General features: G+C 38.5%; 2 protein-coding genes across 9 annotated transcripts; both read left to right on the top strand.

Annotated features, from left to right (window-relative positions):
* The first annotated feature begins 839 nt into the window (after positions 1 to 839).
* PIP (proline iminopeptidase) lies at positions 840 to 6,364 on the top strand. 8 transcript variants are annotated; one of them, XR_013582563.1, is made up of 13 exons: positions 840 to 1,068; positions 1,717 to 1,910; positions 2,169 to 2,267; positions 2,339 to 2,449; positions 2,531 to 2,593; positions 2,691 to 2,784; positions 3,063 to 3,160; positions 3,335 to 3,436; positions 3,526 to 3,639; positions 4,144 to 4,218; positions 4,664 to 4,795; positions 5,217 to 5,277; positions 6,087 to 6,364. XR_013582563.1 is itself a non-coding variant. In XM_078581084.1 (12 exons), the coding sequence occupies exons 1-11, from the start codon at positions 855 to 857 to the stop codon at positions 4,775 to 4,777; spliced, it is 1,278 nt and encodes a 425-aa protein (XP_078437210.1). In that variant the 5' UTR covers positions 840 to 854; the 3' UTR covers positions 4,778 to 4,795; positions 5,217 to 5,422. The 8 variants fall into 8 exon arrangements, 2 of the variants coding, with proteins under 2 accessions (XP_078437210.1, XP_078437208.1); XR_013582560.1 differs by having other exon boundaries at positions 5,213 to 5,277; XR_013582564.1 differs by lacking the exon at positions 6,087 to 6,364 and adding an exon at positions 5,537 to 6,069.
* A 9,824-nt stretch (positions 6,365 to 16,188) lies between these two features.
* On the top strand, positions 16,189 to 20,994 carry LOC144707541 (branched-chain-amino-acid aminotransferase 3, chloroplastic-like). The gene is made up of 10 exons (XM_078580710.1): positions 16,189 to 16,383; positions 16,770 to 16,855; positions 16,993 to 17,170; positions 17,706 to 17,882; positions 17,962 to 18,093; positions 18,255 to 18,353; positions 18,463 to 18,579; positions 18,683 to 18,778; positions 19,770 to 19,882; positions 20,781 to 20,994. Exons 1-10 carry the CDS (start codon positions 16,243 to 16,245, stop codon positions 20,896 to 20,898), a joined length of 1,257 nt encoding a protein of 418 aa, XP_078436836.1. The 5' UTR covers positions 16,189 to 16,242; the 3' UTR covers positions 20,899 to 20,994.
* Positions 20,995 to 23,436: the final 2,442 nt, after the last annotated feature.

Here is a 23,436-nt window from a genome sequence, read left to right as displayed (position 1 = left end):
GATCGCTAGGGGATGCTATCGCGTCGAACATCTCGGCTTGCCGAACCTCCGCACGCGCCGCACACTTTTGAAGGAGGCCCCACAGGAGTGGCGGATCGCGTAGAGCACTCGAGGTGGGAGCACTCATGCCTGATCCGACGATCATGACAGCGAGGTGGACTGCACCCACCTCGGATGAGGTCCTCGCCACGCACATCTTCGATGCGCTTGTTAAAGGCGGGGACAGCTCCACTATCTCTCCACCATCATCATGTGGGGGGCTCGTGTGAGGCGTCGACGTGAGCACTTCTCTGAGCACCTGCAAGGTATCACTTATGTATCGTTTCCTTTCTTGCATATGGGCGTGGACGAGTGGGATCCGAGTGTAATTGGGATATTTATACTTGCTCCACGCCTGTAAACATTGATAAACACTTCACTTTATAAATAAAATCCCCTTGGGTGGTGTCCAGGGCACGGCTGGATCGGTCTACGGGCACAACCGCAGGGTTGGCCGTACCCGGCACCGTTTTTTTTGCCAAAAATAAAAAAATAAAAAAAATCTCCCTGGGTGGCTTATAGTGCACAGCTGGATCGGTCTGTGGGCACAACCCTAGTGGTTGGTCGTACCCAGGACCATATGTTTTCCCAAATAAAAAAAAAAAATCCGCCCGATCTGTGTGAAATCATCGTCACAGCCCAATTCAGGTAGAGACGAATAAAACTGCAGACTCTGTGAGGGATGGCTGTCATATTCCTTTCCCCAACATTAATTGGGGGTCCAATTTCTATTATCTTTATTTCTTTATAATTCAATCGAACTTACCAAAACATTCTCCATATAAGTTTTCCGAAGAAGTGGGAGATGGATAGATATGGAGGTACCGTTGGGAGTTGTGCATTTCACAGCGCTGAGAGGTAACGAACCTTCCAATCGCCGATTCTTCCTCCGAGATCAGCATTGTCAATGTCAGGAACGCGGAAATTACTTGATCAACTGTGGTAGTTTCAAAGATCGTTCTCAGCGTTATCAAATTCGAGCGCTCTCCTTGCGTTCTGCGTCGACGAACGGTGTTCGGGGCATTACAGGTTCTGCTTTATGCAACAACCAATAGATCGAGAGGATTTGGGGAAATTCTCTCGTGATTCTTAAGAAATGCTTGAATAGAGATTTTGAACGGTTTTGGATTGGAGTTCGTTTTTGAAATGTTGTGCGAACAAAAGTTTCTAGAGTTAAGAATAGTTGTTTCTTGGAATCTAATTCTTCGATGAATTTCAGCTGTAGTTTTATCGTTTATTTTGGGGTGCTTCGCTTCTTTAAGCTTCTTCCGAGTTTGTGCGATTGAAATGTGAACGCTCTTTGGAGTAGGTTTGAGTATAGCATGTGACGCAAACAATGGAGATTTTGAGCAGTCTTATACTATATTGCGTTTGAATGTTTAAATGTTGCGCAAAAAAGATTTACGATTGGTGAAAATTGTTGTTTCGGGGAATTTAGTTCATCAATAAATTTCAGCTGGAGTATTCTTGTTTCTTTTGGGGTGTTTCGCTTCTTTAAACTTTTCTGTTTTGTTCTTCCGATGTGCTGCGATTGAAATGTGAACGCTCTTCAAAGTAGTTTTGAATGTAACATGTGACGCAAACAATGCTTGTATTGAATCTAGTTCCTCAAAAAATTTCAGTTGTTATTTTCTGTGATTCACGTCTCTTAAATTATCTGTTTTTGTTCTTATCTAGGAAGATACGCTCGGCTGGGAAGGATTAGGGCGTCTGTTCATCCAATGGATCTTCAAACTAGCGCAGATTCGACTGAATTGTCGAGATTAAGAACAGAACTTTACCCACCTATAGAGCCGTACAGCTTTGGTTTTCTGAAGGTCTCGGAAGTTCATACTATATACTGGGAGCAGTCAGGAAATCCAAATGGCTACGTGAGTGATAATTTCTCCCCTTTAGATTTCATATATTATCAGTAAATATCGGATGAACTCCATATTGCATTTGCCTTCCTTGTGTATAATCCTAGTTTTAGTCATTTTTGTGCTATTTGAGTCAAGAAAATGAAACTTTGTTAGGCACTTATTAGATATGGTGCCATCTTGAAATGACGAGCCTCTTGAATAACTTCAAGTCAATTTATCTCTGAGTATTTTTTTTAATTTTTTATGTATTGAATTTATTCCCAACAGCCGGTGGTCTTTCTGCATGGTGGTCCTGGGGCTGGAACATCTCCTGGAAATAGACAGTTCTTTGACCCTGAATTCTATCGGATCGTTCTCTTCGATCAGGTACTACTAACTCTTCTCTATTTCGGTGTTTCCTGATCGATTTCTCAATTTATTTTTATTTTTTTCGCCAGAGAGGATCTGGTAAGAGTACACCTCATGCTTGCTTAGAAGAAAATACTACCTGGGATCTAGTTGAGGATATCGAAAAGCTACGGATAAATTTAGAAGTTCCTGAATGGCAGGTCATAATTATCACATCGATAGTTTTGCCAATTTTCTGTTAAATTTATGGGTTTGGTCTTCATTTCTGGGAAGTGACGCAGGTTTTTGGAGGGTCATGGGGCAGCACTCTAGCCATTACATATTCTCAAGCGCATCCTCAAAAGGTATCCAATTTGAAATTTCTAGATCATCTTGTTGAAATGGAAATTTTGCCGTCCCTACTCAAATTAACTTATGCTTTGTAAATAATGGTATGATTAGGTGACTGGGCTTATCTTGAGGGGTATTTTCCTGCTTAGGAAAAAAGAACTTGACTGGTTTTATGAGGGCGGTGCTGCAGCAATATATCCTGATGGTATTCAAATTAACTTCTCCATTATGTTTATTCAAATGATTAATTACTCTTATCTATATTAAGTTCCTTTGCCTGGGGAACTCCTTGTTTTAGTAGCAGAACGTTCAAAACTGAGATGAATTTTAAGTTAAATATTCCTACTAGAAAAATAACGTAAATTTCTTGCTTTACTCTCTTTAACTGTACTTATAATATTTCTGCATCCTTCTGCTTATAATTTTATGCATTTTTAATGGGATACTGAGAAAGTCTTACCATTATACCGTTTAAAAATTCAGCTTGGGAGTCTTTTCAGAATTTCATTCCTGAAAGCGAAAGGGCAAGCTTTATCACAGCATATAATAAAAGGCTGAAGTCTGAAGATCCACAGACTCAGGCAAGTGACCTTGAAAGCTGACTGTTTTATAGCTGAGTCACCTAATTTGAAAACATCCCGAATAATTTTAAGCGATCATCTTTTTTCAAGATCTTTGTATCGGTTCTTTTAAAGATATGCATACTAATTCATGATTGCACGATTATATGGCCTTTTCTTCTTGCACACCCTCAGAATAGGGCTGCAAAGTTATGGACCTCCTGGGAACTGATGACTACATACCTTGTGCAAAACAAAGCTCACATCCAAAAAGGAGAGGATGATTCCTTTTCATTGGTGAGCTTTTCCGTGCTCATCTCTTAGTTAGATGGAGTTTCATTTTCCGTTTGAATCCTAAACTTTTTTCCACTTTTTTTTTGGTCCAGGCGTTTGCGCGAATTGAAAACCACTATTTCATAAACATGGGCTTCTTTCCCAATGATTCGTATTTGTTGGACAACATCGACAAAATAAGGCATATAAAGGCCATCATTATACAGGTCCCACCATTGTCCTGCTGTTAGTGTATTCACCGATAAACTGAGAGTGTATTCACCGAAATTGTACTCAATAGGAGTTCGCTTCCAACAACAATTTGCAATGAACGGAAATGTCACGGAAATAACAGTGTGGAGAGGGAGGAGATAAGATCAAAGAAGAATAACGGAAATATCGTATCTGCGATAATCAGATCTGGCATCTGATTAGGGTGGCTGGCCGGATCGGCGGTTGCAGCGGAGGATCTCCGGCGACTACGTGAAGAATCGCTTTCCCTCCGCTTCGCCAAGGCTTCCGCTTTATTTATAGCTTCTTCCCGCCATTTATTCAAGCCTCGCACGTGTGGTTCAGTCCGCACGTGTGGAGCTATCAGCTCTTCTTCTTTTTGAATTATATGTCCTCAGAAGATGTTTATCACCTGCCAAATTTCCTTAGTCGGCTGTAATATTATTTTGATATTTTTGGGAAAATCTTAGTTAACTCTCAGTGTTGTTGATTTGGAACAGGGAAGGTATGATGTATGCTGTCCGATGATGACTGCATGGGATCTTCACAAAGCATGGCCAGAAGCAGAATTTAAGGTGAATTTAGTTATGTATTACTTTATGTAACATGCAGGCAGCGAGAATTTCTTGATTTACTCTGTTGTACAGAACAAGTTATTAGAACCATCATTTAACTTGTCTCTAAAAAACCTTTGGACTTACTGTCTGTTCAACTCTACTGGAAGCCAGCTTGCTTTTGCCACTACTTTTCTATTTAAAGTTAAATGAAAGGCATTGGTGATCCTTCTTTCCTATATTATGAATTGCATGAAAGAGGGCGAGTTTTCCTCAAATAGGCTAAATTCATTTTTTTAATTCAAAAAAAATGAATATACCTATTTGAGGAAAACTCACCCTCTTTCATGCAATGTTTGCCGATTTGTTCATCGGGTGTCGAAAGTAAAGAAATAGCTTTATTTGAAAAATATTGTGTGTTATTTAAAATATATGGTGCCATTAATATGGGTTCAACTTTGAACAGGTCGTTGAGAATGCAGGCCACTCTGCCAATGAGCCCGGAATCACCTCTGAATTAGTGGCAGCAAACGAAAAATTTAAACATTTGATTAGCAAGACCGGAGCCCTCTATTGTTAAAACGAAATCAAGAACAAGGTATCACACTATTCCCATTTGAAAACTCGGATTCAATTTTATATCATACCATAATGGCATAGACTTGGAACTAAACTATCGTAAGTATCTTGATCAAAGGTTTTTCATCCTTGCATTCTGATTTGTGTCCATAACGAAGAGGCGGGAAATTATAAGAGGATGTAAAATAATATGATAAGCTCAGAAGACAACAAGGTGAATAAATCAGGTCTCCGTGATCTTTGCACACATGAAAATTTAGTGTCTGAAGTGCCCGATAATAGTGAAAAAGATGGTCCCTCCATATTAAACTGTATCTCTGAAAATTCCATTTATCTTATCCGGACTAACATTAGTTTTTGTGAGGTAGAATTTTTTATTTATGAATTCTTTTCATCTTTTAAAAACAAGCTTACGCCTTCTTACTTATGATCCAAGGCAGGATTTGCTGTAGCTGACACGATAATCCTGGCTCTTTATGGATCATCCAGTCTTTCCCTGAGGTAACCATCCTCTATAATAGTCCTCATTTTTTTCTCTCTAGTAGTACACCCTTCAGAGCTAGGAAAAGGATTCCAAAGTACTTTGATGTACGAAAATCAAATGGAACCGATAAAAATATAGTATGATTGATGTTTGAGGGTTAAATTGTGCTTAGGGGGGGGCAACGAAAATTTTTTAACTGAACCAAGCTAATGGATTGAAGTTTGCTTGAATCTGTCAAGACACAAGACTGAGATCCCTACCTCTGATATCAAACAGGTAGGAAATGACCGTCTCGGTCTTGGTCCTTTGGTCCTTTACTTTTATTATATGGTTTTAGACTGGTCCTCGCCCAATCTCAGCCCCGGCAATCAAGTTTACAGTACAAGCTAGGTCAAATATATGGGTATACTTCACTTGGAAATTATATCGTGGATAAACATCAAAATTTTCTCTGTCAAGTTTCGCTGCTTCACTGATTCTGTAAAATAACAGAATTCCTGTAATGTATTGGAAGGGGCATGAGGTCATTTTATGGGCATTTGAAATGTCTAAAATAATTGTAAAATAGACGAGCTTAAGCACATATCATCTTTGAATCACATACTGTTCAACGTAGATTCATATAAGTAGACCCCAGGTCAATCAGAGGCATTTACCTGGAGAGAAGAACAAGGAGATTATGTCACTTCAACCTGCTAATTTGAAAAATCTCTAGGAAGCTTTTCTGTGAATTTTGTACAAGGAGATGAAGATTGTAGGAAACTTTATGCACTGTTTCTTGGATGTATTGGTGAGAACATTGCACATCATCTTCTTATTTCTGTAGTGTCAGCAAAAGACCAGAAATCATCCGCCGTGACTCGGTTGATGCTGAGTTCAAGGTCATAGAAATTTGATATATGGCAAAGATTGCCTTCAAACCCAGGATAAAATAGAAGATTTGATTGAAGTAAATCGCCGAATGATGACGTTAAAGGTGAGGCCATAACTTCGATGTGGTTCAATGTTTGTTCCTTTAATTATAATCTTTTTCCCCTTCCAAAGTTTGTTGTGATGATCTTTGCTCTTACTTTTTTAATTGAATAACCACATACTTTGGACGCCCATGCATGCTTAAGATTGATTCTCTAACCCATATAATTGAGTAAAATTATTTGCATCTATTGATACAATCCACAATTGAAAGCTATGATAAATGAGTTAGTTTCTCAAAATTACGTAGTTTTAACCAAGATTCTTCTTGCTCGATGTCTTACAAATGATCATTTGCTTAAGATACTTCCCAAAATTATTTTTTTTTTACTTGCAAAATGTGAAGCTTTCTCCATATACTTGCAAGTGATTTATATGAAACCATATGCTCCGTTTCTTGGCTGTATTGTCGAGAACACTGCACGTCATCTTCTTTTTATTTCTGTAGTCTCAACAAATGATCAGAAATTGTCCAGCCATGGCTCAGTTGATGCCAAGTTCCAGGACATAGAAATTTGATATATGGCAAGGATTCCCTTCAAACCCAAGATAAAATAAAAGATTTGATTGTCGTAAATCATAACTTTGATTTGGTTCGATGTTTGTTCCTTTAATTATAATATTTTTCCCCTTGCAAAGTTTGTTGCGATGATAGTTGCTCCAATTTTTCGTTTAACAACCAAATACTTTGGACACCTTTGCATGCTAAAGTTCGAATATCGAACCCATTAAGCCACACCAGTACAAGGGGGCTTACATAGTTTTAATCAAGATTCTTCTTGCCTGATGTCTTACAATGATCATTAGCTTAAGATAATTCTCAAAATTATTTTCATGGGATTTCTTTGATGTGTAAAATGTGAAACTTTCTCCATATACTTGCAAGTGATTTCGAGAAATTTTCAAAAATTCCTAAAACCTCAAAGTTTTCTTAAGAGTGGAGGAGAAGAGAGGTTTTGAATCTCATTTGCCTTGTGTTTGTCTTCATTAAGATCCTTCCAAACAGATGAATCCTCCTGACGACAATATAAGGTTTTCGTCAACTGAGTGAGATATTCTTTGAAAGCTATAATCCAAAGAACTCAAATTAATCTATGAAAAATTATAAAATGATAAGATCTCATTAAAAACTGAAAAACTATAGAAGTTTATCCTCTTGAAACCGTCTCTAAGATTTCTGTCAAGTGAGCTAAATAATCCTTGAAAATTTATCAAAAAAATCAAATTTAAATGTGAAATACTATAAATATTAAAAGATTTTACAAAAAATGAAAACCTATAGACTTTTATCCTCCTCACCATCTATAAGATTTTAGTCAAGTGAGTGAAATAATCCTTTTAAGCTTATTCAACAAACTCAGATTTAAATGTGAAAAGGGCTTATGTTACCAATCCACGCGTGTCTCTGCCAGGCTCTTTCTTCTTCTTTGTTGCACCGAATTGACGATATGAAGAGTTGACATGGACAAATACAAAGGTGATGGTTGGCACCAGAGGTTGATGGGACAACACTAGGTCAAGTATTGCCTTTCTAAAGGGTTCCAAACCTGTGATTTAATTACAACCTTTGAACCCTCCCTAATGGAAGCCAAACCGCTTGGGAAAAGCGATCCATTTATTCCCCTGATCATCGTCTCCAATGCCAATTAGCCGTTTTCGATGATGGAGATGCAGAAATCTATCTCTTTGATTCTATAAGCGCCAGTAATGATCCGATGTTGACGGTCGACAAAATGAGACACTCATACCCTAACAAATTTAAGCTACATCACCCTATGATGGGCTTGCTGAAAGAAAATGTTATCCTTGAATCTTAAGTGAGGGAAGATCCCAGTCTCATATGATTTATTTCTTTAATTCTTTGGGTGTGAGGGGGTGATAGATCCTTGAAAAAAAGGAAGGATATGGAACAGGTGAGAGTGGGGGTTGGGGGGGGGGAGAGACTTGTTGATGAGCTTAAAGGAAGATGTGACAGAGTGGAGGTTTAGAGCTGACAGCAACACCCACCATATAGTGACAAAATCTGGTAAGTCAAAACCTAAATATCATATAGGCTTGACATGTATGAATTAAAAATAATAAAAAACTCGTGAATGAAATTACTGTATATTACAGACGTTTCATCTACCATGTGAATGTCTCATTCTATTTATATTTTTCCTTTGGACAAAAATTACACATACAACTTTAGATTTATGTACCATCTCATTCTGCCATTTTTTAGTATTATTCAATAATAAATCCAATTTCAGCCTAAAAAAATGTGGATAATACTTTCTCTATCATTGCAGCATTTATACAAACACTTACTATGGATTATTTGTTTCTTTATTTGTAAGGTTCTTTCTGTCTTGGGATAGCCTTGCTCTGCAACTTCTCCCTATCTTCTACCTATCCATATAAAATATTTATAGTTATATTTCTACCACTATATATTATCTATAATAACTTCATTTGCTAGTATCATCATCTTAATATTTCTTCTCCCACTCTTCTAACACTTTTATTAATTTTATCTTTAAGATTCAAGTTTGAGTGAAGATAACCTTGATATCCCCTCTATATATGTATTGTCAGATATTAAAGGCCAATAATATTATGTAATTTGAGAAAAATGAATGTTAAAAATAAGCTACAACCCTTAATTTTGCTCCATCATAGCTCTAGAAATATGCAGGAACCTATGGATTCTGAAAGGCATTCCATACACCTAAATCAAGTTCAGAACTTGGTAGAACCTTCAAAGGTTGTGGAATTATGAGTTTGAAGTGGATCTTTAAAGAGAGATCAGTGTTGATAGACAGGTTAAAATTTTCAAAGGCAAAGTTTGTGCACAAATAGTTTTCATTAGCTGCAATGATAAACTCAATATATGATACAGCCTAAAATTTTACATCCAAGTGTGTAGGCTGGAAAGGTCCAATTATTGACTGTAGCAAGCTTCCCTAAGTTGAGTTTTGATAAAGTGACCATACATCATGTCTTCATTAAGAATGAAGATGCACCATGTGTTTAAACATGAAGACCACAGAGGACACTGCAATTATAATCCTTTGTGTGGATAATTATGTGCTATTGGAGAATGGTGCAGTGATACTATCTCACGAGTCATTAATCATGCTTGCAAATTGACATTTCTTAAGGTTTTATGAAGTCATTCAAAGAAATAAACATGCATTTTTATGTTAAATCCATTTTCATGCAATTATTCAGTCATGATGTAAAATGTCATATTTTTAATGGGTTTTGCATTGATAAACATAGTACGGAATTTGTTGATTAAATAGAAAGAAAATAAACAAATAAAATATTAATAAGAGTAAAATATTAATAAAAATATACATATGATAATAAAAATTGGGCCCCTAAATAGCCGCCAAGGCTGAGCCAAGGCCGACGCACCGCAGGGGCCACCCGTAGCAACTGCCGAAGCCTCAGGTGGCACCCGCAACACAGCCGTCGCTCAAAGCCTAGCCTCAAGGCAGCTCAAGTATTCCCCGTCAGTGCCCCAAGGCAAGTGGTTTATTTCATTTCAGAATTAAAAAAATGCAAAATTTAAATACTGTTTTTTTTTCTGAAATGAGCGCTATGGGATTGCGAAAACCCAGGTTTTTAAATCCGATCGGGCTGGGCCATCGGTCTCGTTTGAGATATGATCGCGGCCCATCGGGCCGCGATCTTAAATAATTCTCAAACGAAACCTGACCGGGCGTTGAGCCTACCCGGCCCGAAGCCCATGTTGGTTTGGGCTTTTATTAAAAAGCATGTTATAATCTTGACTGTCAATCTTCCTTCGGAAGATCGAACGATCAAGATCGTCTTTTAATTTCTTTTTCTCTTTTCTTTTATTTCCAGGCAACAACTCAGCGCGGAGCTCCATCATGGATGAATTGGGAATGACCATGTTAACATTCGGAGCTGATGTGGCACCGCTGACGGAGCAAGGTCCACTGTAGATAAAGAGGGTCCACGACTACGATTTAATCATAGCCGTTGATCCCTCTCAAAGAGCATCTGACGGTCTAGAATAATCTCGACATAACTACTCTTCCTGCCACTATCCCAGACACCGGCGACGTCATTCCGGTGACGAGAAAGTGGATTTTTGCGGATTCGTCAGCGGAGACGTTGCCAGAGTTGTCCCATACATGCCAGGAAGGTCTTTAGACCATTACTGGCCTATAAAATGGATGTAAGTTGCCGGAAAACCATCTTTCGCCGCCGAACTCAAACGCTTCTTTTGAAATAAAATTACGGCGGAAGATCCTCCTTCTTTTTCATTTTCTTTTGATTCTCTCGGTCGAATGCAGTGATAGTGCCACAACCTGAAGGGAGAACGTGAAGAGAGTGATAGAAGAATAAGAATTATGAAGATTTATCTAGAGGGAATACTCCGACCAGGAATGGAGTCTGAAGCCAATGGCGACTCCGAGATCGCGATGAATTCCCGATCCTTCATCATCTTCTCGTCTCTCCTTAGTCTCTCGGTCAACGGCGGTGATAGAGCCATGGCCTGAAGGGAGATTATCCAGAGATAAGAGAGGAAGAGGGAGAAATTCAACAACTACTTACCCTGAAGGATGATGTGGCCGGAGCGGAGTTTGGAGCTATTGGCGACTCCAAGCTGGTGCATAAATCCAGTAAGTACATTTTAATTTTTAACTCATAGTATAGAGTGTAAGGATTGAGGAATCATTTCCTCAATCCATCTCCTCAAAATCAAATCAACTTGATATTGAGCAAAGAAGAAAATTTCTATGAGGCATTTCATCAAACACTTGGTACGCCTGTAGTCTAAACGACTTTCAAACAACCGATTTAAATATTTCAACCGAATTAAAAATCTCTAAAAATATACAATAAAATTTTGGAAGATATACTTCCTAATCTATACACATACTCTGATAATACATCTTAAAAATTCACCCTCGTTCCTATAAAAATTCCATAGAAATCCAAAATCTTCTTTTAGGCATTTTAACAAACAGTTTGAGTTCAAGCTTGATCCTCAAAATTCTCCTACTAAACTACGTCTAAAAATTCTCCATAAATTTCTTTAAATCACTAATAAAATTTGAGGTCTACATAAAATCGGTAAGGATATTTTCCTTTATAAATCACCATTAAATTCTTCCTTACTTTCACTTAGAGATTAAAAGAAACACCTTGTGGTGTTTGTTAACCCTCCTACTCTAAATTAATTCTACTTCTAAGTTCCAATCCCTGTGGAGACAACCTTACTCAACACTATACATATCTGAGTAAGTTTACAAAATAAAATTTTATTTGATCAAAGCAAAAATAACAACGACAAAATTACACCCATTTTCGCTTCGTCACTATCCTCAATAAATGAATGATTATTAAATATTGTCCATGAAGGGATAGAACAACAAGGTTATCAGTATTCTCTAAATTCATGAACATATGAATCATCAGCCAAAAAGGTTTTCAGGACAAACTATAAGAGATCTCCATTGTATCATGATAATCATATGTCGTATGTATACACAATTCTATGTAAAATGCCTAAGGTGGCCTATATTCTATTTTCTATAAGATCTAAAATGATATGAGCTCTGTTCTTGAGGTCTTCAAATGGAAATAAGACATTTTTATAGTTCATGGAGGAGACGAATTGAAACTCAAGGGTTTAAAAAATGGAGTTTTCAATTTTATGCTTGAAAACAACATATCCATGTTTGAAATACATGTAGGTAAACCTAAGATTTAACATGAGAGTTGATTACAACACTCAGCTAATTCTTCCAAAGACAAATGGTGATTAAAATTTCACATCTAGCCTTGGAGTCATCCCATTCATCATAGACCCTATTCCATTTTGTGTGACACCAATGGTGGTATTGCATGAGTAAAAGATCCAAGGTCTCATCAAAAGTTGAAATAAAGTATAAGGAAGTTTACTTGATTATGGAGCTTACTCCTAAAAAAAAGCTATGATGGAAGAGTTGTTTTGGTAGACTGATAAAAAACCATAAATAAAACCACAAGCATAAATAAAACAATATATTTGGGCATCAATACAAAGAACCAGGTTTGTTATCTTAGATTTATTTGTATTTTTCCAAGAGGAAGATTGATGAAAATATATGTGGCCGACAAGCCAGGCACCCATTCTATATCTCCTTCATCATTCAATGATACAATATCCATTCATTTAGAGATCACTATTTTGTTAAATATATATTCAAAATATTCATATTCAAAGGATACTTTGGAAGGACATCAAAATATATATATGACATTTCGTGCACAGAGGTTTGCGTGCTTATTGTGAGGGCATGTTCATGTACTTGGGCTCAGAATAGGGGATTGAGTCCTTAAAGCGTGAACACCACATGCATCTTGGGTGGTGACACCCAACTCTAATCTTTAAACCCAAGGCCCTAATGGTGCTCGTGCTAGTCACTGGTAAGGGCAATGGATTAGGACAGGCTGTGCACGTGTTGGGCACATGATCCACCAAGAGCACGTGCACGTGTGGGATGCGCAGGCTGGGCGGCAGAGGCATGGGTGTCGTGCATGAGAAACGCGCAGGCACCAAGCGTGGTGCGCGCGTGTGCACTGCATGTACGAGGTGCGAGGCGGGAGACGTCCAGCCAGGAAACTAAGGCATTGGCGCACTAAGAGTGCCAAGACAGTTGCAGGGCATGCGGCACCCCCACAGGTAGTGCTGGGCGTGCAGAGCCCAACTTGGGGCGCTGAACACGTAAACGCCTACACGGGCCGCGCACGATGGTGTCAACGTGGGTGCTGGTGGCGCAAGGAGCGTCAAGTCTGGGGTTGGACTGGCTGGTGTATCGTGTGCTGAGGCCCATGGCTCAGGGCCACGTATGTAGTGACGGTGCTGGCAGGTGCATGTGTGGGGCTGCGGGCCTCAAAGCATAGGAGCGACACTACTCAGGCAATCGGTAACTATGTGATGTCGTTGATGACGTCGTCCGATGGGTAAGTTCCTATAGTGATGAAACTACGTGATGCAGTGTTCCAAGGTGGATGTAAGTGCACGCCTTGACTCTTAGGGGTTTTGCCGAGCTTCAAGCTTCGGGGCATGTGACTGATGATGGTGATGATGACCTTTTGACCTTCATTGGAGCGACGACGGCAACTACAACGTCGAGTGGAATAATTCCATTATTGGTCACACGTATTGGACAGGCTCAACCCGTACCTAAGAATTCCCTTAAGTCATAGTTATCAGAATATAGTTCTCTCTCACCTATTCTAACCAGAGCAAGGTGGGGAACAACATACCTCGTCCATGGTGTCGCTCGTTGTTGATGTACGCGTCAGTGCAACAACCATTGCGGCAGGTGGGGCAAAGGCGTGCCAGAGACAGCAAGGCATCGCTCGACTAGCGGCTGGTTGTGGCACATGAGACGTGACGTTGGAGAGGCAAGAACGAGATATTGAGTCAACGCAGATGACACGGAGGAGGAAGGCAGCATGGTATGGTGCAGGCATCGCATCACTGAATGGGTGGCGCTACACGACACAAGCGGCATGGCAGTTTCAGCAGTGGAGTATGGGGTGTAGGAGTTGCCGCTAGTAGTGCGGACGGTGCAAGCAACGGCGGAGCACGAGGTCATGGGGGTAGGCGACATGACAGGTGGCGTTGTTGCAGACGGTGACTCGAAGGGCGCAATATGGTTTTGAGATCGCGCGGAGGCTCGACGGGCCCCCCCCACCCCTTCTTCCCTTCCCTTCTTCTTCTTTCTTCCCAAGAGACCTAGACTAGCATGATAATTTTCAACAATGATAATCAGGTCTGATTGTTGGGGCACCCATCGTGCCCTTATATAGGGTCATGATGGGCCCTTACAAAGGGTGGGATAGCCCTTAGTGAGGGTACGATAGTCCTTACTAAGGGTACAGCATCCCTTAAAAAACAAAAATAAAACACGACAACATGAAGACAAGATACATGGCGGGTACTAACACGAACAAACGAACACGTTAAAATGACGAACATAGCAAGCACGTACCGACGAAAATAAAAAATGGTCCAATACGCGTACGTGCTTTATTGAGGGTATTTGAACCTGGGCGTCTTCACCTTTGCCTTGGCATAGCGGTCAGGTTGGACACGGACTGGCGGCGCCGTCGATGACGAGGGTGATGGCTCTGAAGACGTCTCGAATGGAGTGGGCTGGCACTCTCCATCACGGTGGTTCGTCTCATTATCTCCGTCTTCCCCCATGTAATGGCTACGACTACAAAGTAACCTATTTTAATATATAATGGAATTACCCAATTCATGTACAGGGCTGCATCCCCACCCTCTCTCCTTAACCTTCAAACATTCTAAAGCTATTTCTCTAAAAAAGAAACGCCTATGGGCAAAGCGTCGGAAGGAAGAATATGGCGGGATGTGAAGTGAGCTTTCAGGATTAAAGGCCAATTTCTAGAAAGACCATTCTGATTACAATATCATTAATAAATGATGATCAAATTACCTTGATACATGGGCCTTAAGTGTCAAATGAAAATAGTCTTTTGGACATCAAAAGATATACTTGAAGAGACGGAGAAGTCCTTCAAGTACTCGGAGGAGATCCTCCAGCTTATCCTCTCTTAACAAGTAAGATTCTTTTCGTCGAAGCAATGAGATTAGCATCAATTGGGCTATGTGCATATGTGATTGTTTTCTAAATCCACACATACTTTTGATTCTCTTTCTGCGCCTCCTTCACTCCTTCCCTTCACTCTAAAGTGAATATAGCTACTAGAGAGAACTAACATGGGTTGCATTTTCCTCTTGGGGATAGAAGACGATAACGCAACTAAGTTCAACTGGACTTAGCAACTAAAGAATTTGAATGTAAGATATACTAAATTAGAACTCAAATGCTGATTAGAAAAAGTTATTATATTTAAGTGAAAATCAGTCGACAGAAACATGCACATTGTAGATGCAAGGATTCTGGAAACACATAAACTGGTCTTACTCTCAAACACCAGCAAAAGCTAACGCTTATAAGTTCAAAATAAACTTTTAGTCATTCAGGTTAACATTTAAAAATCACAGAACTAATTTTTTTGAGAAAACATAAGATATTTCATGCTGAATTAAAGTTCCCAATTCTGACTGAATTTCCCACATCAATATGATGATGATAGAATTATTCTTCTTAACTGATGTCCATTGTGGAGAAGAAGCCGATTAGAGATGTTGCGGAGAAGAAGGATGTCCACTGCAGAGAAGAAGCTGGATTAGAGGCGGGCCACGGCGCTCTGCAGTAGAATTAGGGTTGACAGATTTGAGATTTCGATTTTTTAATGGGGATTTAGCATAAATCATAATTTTCTATTTTCTAGTAATATCTTTATATAAAAGGCACTGTTCCGTCATGCATACGTCCGTCATCCGTTCCACTTTCTGTAACAGATGAATAACGGAATGAAACTGATGGCAGACTTGTGACGATGACAAAACTGTGAGGAATGATGAATCAGATGAAAAAATTCCACGGACGGATAACGGAACGGAATTCTGTTCAGTCGCATTCTGCTCGTCCAAATACGTCATCCGTTTTCATCCAACAGCTCTAGTTATTAATCCCTAAGAATCGTCTGTGACAAATCGTCATCCGTCCCGATTGTCCGTCTCTTGGCATTATCCGTCCCAAACCATCGTCGGTCAAGGTTTATCCATCCCAACCCGTCGTCCGTCACAAACTTTCGTCCGTCCAACAGAAACCATCTCAATAAATATCCATCCCAATGTCCTTCCCATGGGTTATTCATCCCTAAGAATCGTCTGTCACAAACCGTCATCCGTCCCTATCCTCCGTCCCAATCCGTCATCCGTCACAAACGTTCGTCCGTCCAACAGAAACATCTCATTGAGATGATCTCAACAAATATCCGTCCATACCGTCATCCGTCCAAGACGTCATCCGTTTCGGAGTATTAAATAAGAAAATCGCGACTTTCTCCGTCTCTTCGCTCGTCGAGACGGCAGTAGTTCGTTCGTCTGCGCAGCCGGCATGGTGGGAGTGGCCATGGATTGCGGCTTGGCATGCCCCCCTCGTCTTCGATCTTGCCCAAGAGACGCCCTTTCTTCATCTCCAATCCGCCTTCCTTCTTCCCGAAGAAGACCCTGTCTTCCTTCATCCTCGTTCATCAAGGCCTCGCTCTCAATCTCTCCCTTTCTTTCTTTTTCCTTTTTTTAAGTATTTCTTTTTTATTTTTTTTAGTATTACGCTGTGTTGATTCCTTCCCCGTCAGCCCTTTTGCGGGAATGTTTTATTTTTGACTGATTGCCGCTGTTTTTTCGATTATTTTCCTTCAGCTTGGATTCAGTCTCTACCTTATGTTATGTATTTTAGCGTGATTGTGCTTTGGGCTGCCTCCTTGGTCGGTTTTGTTTTCGTTTGTCTCAGTTTATTCTATTTTTTAATCTACTTGTTAATGCAAGGTTGGTTTTTTTTCCTTGCATATCTATTCAATCTATCCTTTTCGAATCTTATTTCAGCGATTTTAAAATTGATGTTCATATGCCGCTTGTTTACAGATTCGAAGATCGTTTCCATCATTAGCTTCGGATTCTGGAGTAGCATCTGGAGTCCGATGTGAAGCTGCTGGGATTAGTACAGTCAGGTATGTTTAACTATCGAGGTTCAACTCTGATAGTAGCTTTGTAATAGCTTGTTTCTGCTTTCATTTTTGAAAACAAAATATGATTCATGTTTATTTTTAAAAATTAGTTATGGATTCTTTCCGTATATGCAATGCAGGAGGGAATCTTATGAGTTGGCAAATGTCAATTGGGATAGCCTCGGATTTGGGTTGGTACCAACTGATTACATGTACGTTTCACGTTGTGCTGGTGATGGCATCTTTAACCAGGGAAAACTTGAACCTTTTGGGAACATTGAATTGAGCCCTTCCGCAGGAGTTTTAAATTATGGCCAGGTCAGCCCTAGTCTGGACTTATCTCATGCAGTGCGTCCATTAATAGACATCCTGTTACATTCCGCCCGAAGTTTGTGTTTAATTTTAACGTGATAAGCTTTTGCTGGCTACTTTTTTTTTTTTAATAAGTATTCGTCTGAATATCATTATATCTATGCAAAATATGCATTTTTTTTAATATTCCAATTCGTTTACTAGGTTAGAAATTATTTTTTTTGACCCATTTTTGTCTGATGTGGCTTGACGCTTTTGCCATTAGACACATTTTTCTTTGACCATCAAAATCAAAATGAAAATGCCTATCTAGTGATTTTTAACTTATATTGGGTTGTCATTTTATATCAGCGAAATGGAGTGAGGGAAGAGAAGAGAGACGGAAAGAAGAGAATAGTAACTGCCACGTTTTTCTGGCAGAAAGGCGTTCCTAATTATGCAATGAAGATAAATTTTAAAGCTGGAAAGAAAAGAAAAAGATATATAATCAATCTTTTTCTATTTACTGATTCGTGATTTTTGTATTCTTTCTATTTTGTAGGGTCTCTTCGAGGGACTTAAAGCATACAGGAAACACGACGGTTCAATATTGCTTTTTCGTCCAGAAGAGAATGCTCAACGGATGATTGATGGGGCCGAAAGGCTGTGCATGCCTGCACCACCGGCTGACCAGTTTGTGGAGGCTGTGAAGGAGACTGTTCTGGCAAACAAACGCTGGGTAACTTTAGATCTTTGGCTTTTTACTTGTATTTTTCCAGATTTTTCATAATTTGACTTTAAACTTCGTGTTAAATTAGGTCCCGCCTGCTGGCAAAGGATCTTTATATATCAGACCATTGCTGCTAGGGAGTGGGCCTATTCTTGGCCTTGCTCCAGCCCCTGAATACGTGTTTCTTATTTATGTATCTCCAGTTGGTAATTATTTCAAGGTGGGTTGTATAACCCACTTTTCATTTTATCATCTTATTTTTCCAATTTTAATTTTTTTGGTTGATTGAATTTTTTTATCTCCTTGGTTTCAAGCCTTTTGTTTTACGTTTTACTTCAATCATTCAATATAATTGAAATGTCTACATTTGATCGGTGGCAGGAGGGCCTGGCACCTATTAACTTGATTGTGGCGTCTGATTATCACCGAGCAACGCCAGGTGGAACTGGAAACGTGAAAACAATCGGGAATTATGCCTCGGTAATAGATTTTCTATGAAAAAGAAACGAGGCTCAGGATGTTCTTTGAAAATAGTTAATGTGGAGATTTCGTTGATAAAAAAGAACCCCCTTGAATTTATTGTTTGAAGGTCCTTAAGGCTCAGGCTGCAGCCAAGAACAAAGGCTATTCAGATGTCCTCTATCTTGATTCAGTCAATAATAAGTACTTGGAGGAGGTTTCTTCATGTAATATTTTTGTTGTGAAGGCATGTAAAAATCTCCTTTATACCCATTTGGATTTTTTATACTTATAAGCCTTTCTTCGCTTTGAATTGACCGTGTTTCCATTCCTGGAAAAAATATGAGCAGGGTAATAAAATTTCAACTCCGGCCACCAAGGGGACAATTCTGCCTGGAATTACACGGAAGAGCATAATTGATGTCGCTCGTGTTCAAGGCTTTGAGGTAGCAAATTGTACCTGGGCAGTTTTTCTTGTTACTCATGGTTAGGGTTCATGGACTATGGCAAAATCATCAGCATCATCATCATCATCATCCCTACATGTCACCATTTTCTTTGTCATCACTACTTCTCATTAGCCTTGTCATTATCTTTGTCATCATCCATAGATGTTGAGTGGACAATGAGGATAACAAATATGTACTAATCGTCGACGGACGAGAACAATGATGGTGATGAATTCATCATCGTTATGGTCCACTCGTTATCATCTTCAGTGATGTGCAAACCCTGCTCAGAAAAATCCCACCTATTTTGTGGGATGGATGACAAATTGCTCATCAACGTCATCCTCTTGAAAATTTCCTCATCATAATCATCGCTGTCCTTTTTTCTGAAAGAATCATCATCAGTGTCCATGTTTTACTTTTTGCTATTTTCTTATTTTTTATGTTTGACTTTAGCCGATAGGAATGGTGCTTTTTTCTTTCCATTATAGCAATGATGATGACGATGATAAATTCATTATTAAGCATTGGATGATGAAGGCAATGATCATCGTCATCATCATCCCTTCATGTCATCATCATCATCCATAGACTTATTTTCAGAAAAAAAATCATCATCCATAGACAAAGACTGCACAATATCGAGGACAATTTTTTTCATAATATCATTGGATGACGATGATAATCACAACTCATCATCATTATCAGAGTTGTCCATTCTTTGCCATCATCATTAAAGTCAAACCCTAATCATGGTGATCTTGAGGCTATCTCTTGACTAGCTTACACATTTCTTTCCTGGGGTTGTTTCACCATGTTTCAAGTAGAATTAACTAGACTCTTTTCAATTCCAGTCTCCCTTCTTGACTGCTTCTTATTGCCGTGTGTAGTCTAGAAAAAAATTGTTTCTGGGCTTTAACATTAGTGATTTTTCTTGAGAATTATTTTATAATTTGAAAGAAAACTTCAGGAAAACTTGATCTTGTAGGTGGAGGAGCGGCTTGTAGCTGTGGAAGAATTACTTGATGCAGATGAGGTTTTCTGCACAGGAACGGCAGTGGTTGTCTCTCCCGTGGGAAGTATCACATATCTTGGCCAGAGGTAACTCCCGTTTGTTGCGCCTCTCTCTCTCTCTCTCTCTCTCTCTCTATCTATCTATCTATCTATCTTTTTTTCAATATATTTTTATGGGTTCTTTCATTAATATTCAACGGCTCCATAATTTCACGTTTGGATTTGTAAAATTACATCGTATGCCCCATCTTTTTTCCTCACATTTTTGCCAAGGCTAGTCTTAGAGATGAAGTTCCCAGTAGCTCACCCATCTCAAATTTCTCCCACCTTGGCATGCTCAACTTTGGAGTCTTAGAGATGAAGTTTCCTTCTCGTGATATCCACTCTAGCAAGCCCGGTGGGTCCATCCATCTTCCTTTGTTTCTCTCTCTCAGAAGTCATCTCTCTCTCCCTCTCTCTCTCTCTCGCTAGTCTCTCATTTTTCTGAGGAACTAATTAGGTACTGGGTTTCATTAGTCACCTTTACTCTGTCTCTCTTACTCTTTTGCCTCCGCCTCTCCCAATTCTCCCAGAATCATATTATATTATGGGTTTCAGTTTTTACCAGCAGTCACTCTCTCTTCCTTCCTCTCCTCTCTCTTACATTCTGAGACGCTAATTATATGAGTACCAATAGCTACTCTCTCCTACCTACCTTATAATCAATCTTTCTTTCTCATACTACATCCAACTCTCTCACATATGCTTTCCTCCATCATCCCTCTCCCTTTTCCAAGACTCTAATTACTTTGTGGTTACCAATGGCTACTCTTTCTCACTTACTGGCCCCATCTCGCCTCTCTCTCTCTCTTTCTCTAGGCATCTAATCAGCTTGTGGGGTTGTTTGTAGCCACTACTTTCTCCATTTCTCTCTCTTATTCTCTCTCTACAACGAAGATAATCTTGAGAGATATTTAAGAGCTGAGATTACTGGTGTTGGCCGCAGGGTGCAGTATAAGAACAATGGCGTGGGGGAAGTCTCTCAGCAGCTTTACTCCGCCCTCACTAGTCTGCAGATGGGTCTCACCGAAGACAAGCTTGGCTGGACCCTTAACCTCGATTGATTCGTTCTCTAGATTTCGTTCTGATCAAATGTTGAAGAAATTAGCCTTTTCCCATATCTCAATTGAGCCGTTCTGCTCCTGTAGCAGTTTTTCTTTTGGCTTTTGTCAGTTTCTCATGCGACAGAAAGATCATAGATTTGTGTTTATATTTATATATGTACTTATATTTAGATTGAGTTTTTTGAGAATGAGAATGAATGACTGAGCCCCATGTCTCCATATATTTATTTCCTAGGTGTAAGCGTTTCTCTCTCTCCCTCCGTCTATCTCTATTTTTATCTCCCTCCATAAATTTATTTTCTTCTTTACCAACGTCTCTCTATCCCTATCTCCTTTTTTATCTACTACTTTCCTTCCCTATCATTTCTGTAAATTAGTCTCCATCTTTCTCTCTCTCCCTCTCTCTCTGATTGTCCTTTCTCTCTCTTCCCAAATTTTCCTTCTGCATCAAAATCTATTTTGCATGTCCAGCTGTTTTGTGCCCTCTTTATTCTTTTTTATGTCCAAATCTTACCAATCCATCTTCAATCTCACTCTCTTTAATCACTTTTAATCATCATTTGGATAAATACTCGTTTGGAATCTACTAACACGAAAGTTGAAAATAGGACGTTAGAGATATTCCAGATTTCTAAGTTTTTAGGCTCTGTTTCGAAGGCTCTAAAATCTTTAAGGCTTAGAGTTACATGAATTCAATAAATAGATTTGACCTGGAAAAAATAATATTTGAATTTATTTCATATTTTTTTGAGCTTTTGTTAAACAGCAGGATAAAACCAAAATATTTACGTCGGTAAATTAATACCTTAATATTTCATAAACATTTCGAAGCAAGATTAGTTTTTTACATTATACAGAACGGGGAATAATTTTTAAGGCATTACACCAGCTTACAAGTTAGAGTTTTCTGTATCCAGTAGTGTTCAATATATGAATAGAAGTATATTTTAAATAATTTATGATACCTAAAATAAGGTATTGGGAGTCATATATATTGTTTGTTTGAGCAATTTTTCATATCTTAAAGATTTTCAATTAAGATTTCCCTCTTAATATAGTATCTTAGTCTGGCCCAGAGTAAAATAAGTCAGACTGATCTCATGGTGCGGTCCAATATAAGCCCAAACAATAAGTTATGCAATGGGTAGAGTGCAGGTTGTTCTTCAACATTAAACTAATCCGAGGTATCTATACTACTGTAAGCATATTTTTTTTCATATGGGACAATATGTGCATGTTTTAAAACTGGTGTCAGGATAATGGATATTGTTACCTGGATACCAATTTTTGGTACGGACTTTGAAATCCAATATCGGGATATTGGATTTTTATATCACATATGATATCTGGATACAATTCATAACTGTCTCCATATAAAGTGTATTAATGTCTAGCAGTGCCAAATCCAAATTCAGTTAATATTTATGTTCAGAATAAATTGACACATTAATAAGAGGATAATTATGAATAGAAGATATGCAAAGTTGGAGATATAAATTCCAGAACTCAAGTATATACAACTCGAGTTGAAATCTGGGAAATATATATATAGTGGGAGGAGACTATTAGGCCTTTATATCAAGCTACTTCAGTATCCATGACTGGTGTGCATTTACAAATGACTTTTGAGGTCAACCTCAGTTTTGTAGGAAGTGTATAAACATTAGATCGAGTGATTCATCCCAACACATTGAGCAAAATAATTCTTTGGAGTTTTACTGTATATGAAAATGGAATATAGCCCAAACATACAATAAAAATATATCATTCCACTCTCCTAACACTAGTAGATAGGGATATCTATGAATACTGGAAAAGCTGACCTAGTTGCGACTACATGTTTTTACCTTATGGAAGACAAATTTTATCACAAGGGTATTCTCTGTAACTGGTAACACTGGTGAAAAAATAAACCTATTTTTATGAAAATTTAAGCCAATTGACATAAATTATTTTTTTTCGGAAGACCTAAATTACTTACCACTTGGAGGGAGAGTTACCAAATGTATTCCTTTGTTCAGTTATGGATTTAGTTTCACAAGGAGTCATAATTAATACTTATGAATTGGTCAGAAATAAAAATATGTAGGAATAAGTTAATACATCTCTAAATGAGGATAAGAAGTACTGTCCAAATCGATACTGATGATTCATCCGTCTTGAGTTTTTACTTGGATGATAACATGTAAGGTGAGTTGTTTTTATTTTTTTAAATAACTTTTCAAACATTTAATTGATGGATAAAAATCCTCAGGTTGTTATTCAATTGTGTTTGTTGAATAAAATTTGTGATTTATTTACTTATAGAAACACATGTCGCTAAATGCTTGTGAAATCAATATTTTTTTGCATATATAGACATAAAAATATATCACATATTGTTCCAGATTTACACAAAAGATTATTAGGATTTTGGGTGGCCTAAGGTTTTGATATTCATATGTAGTCATTATTTCTGTTGACTCACCTACATATTTACTTCATGTGTTTTGAATGTTTAATTTTCTACCATATACTAAGTATAAGTTTATAGTATCA

Source organism: Wolffia australiana, chromosome 9 (genome assembly GCF_029677425.1).
Source record: "Wolffia australiana isolate 7733 chromosome 9, ASM2967742v1".
Lineage (NCBI taxonomy): Eukaryota > Viridiplantae > Streptophyta > Magnoliopsida > Alismatales > Araceae > Wolffia > Wolffia australiana.
The sequence above is the reverse complement of the archived record's forward strand: the minus strand, read 5'-3'. Positions and strand labels throughout refer to the sequence as shown.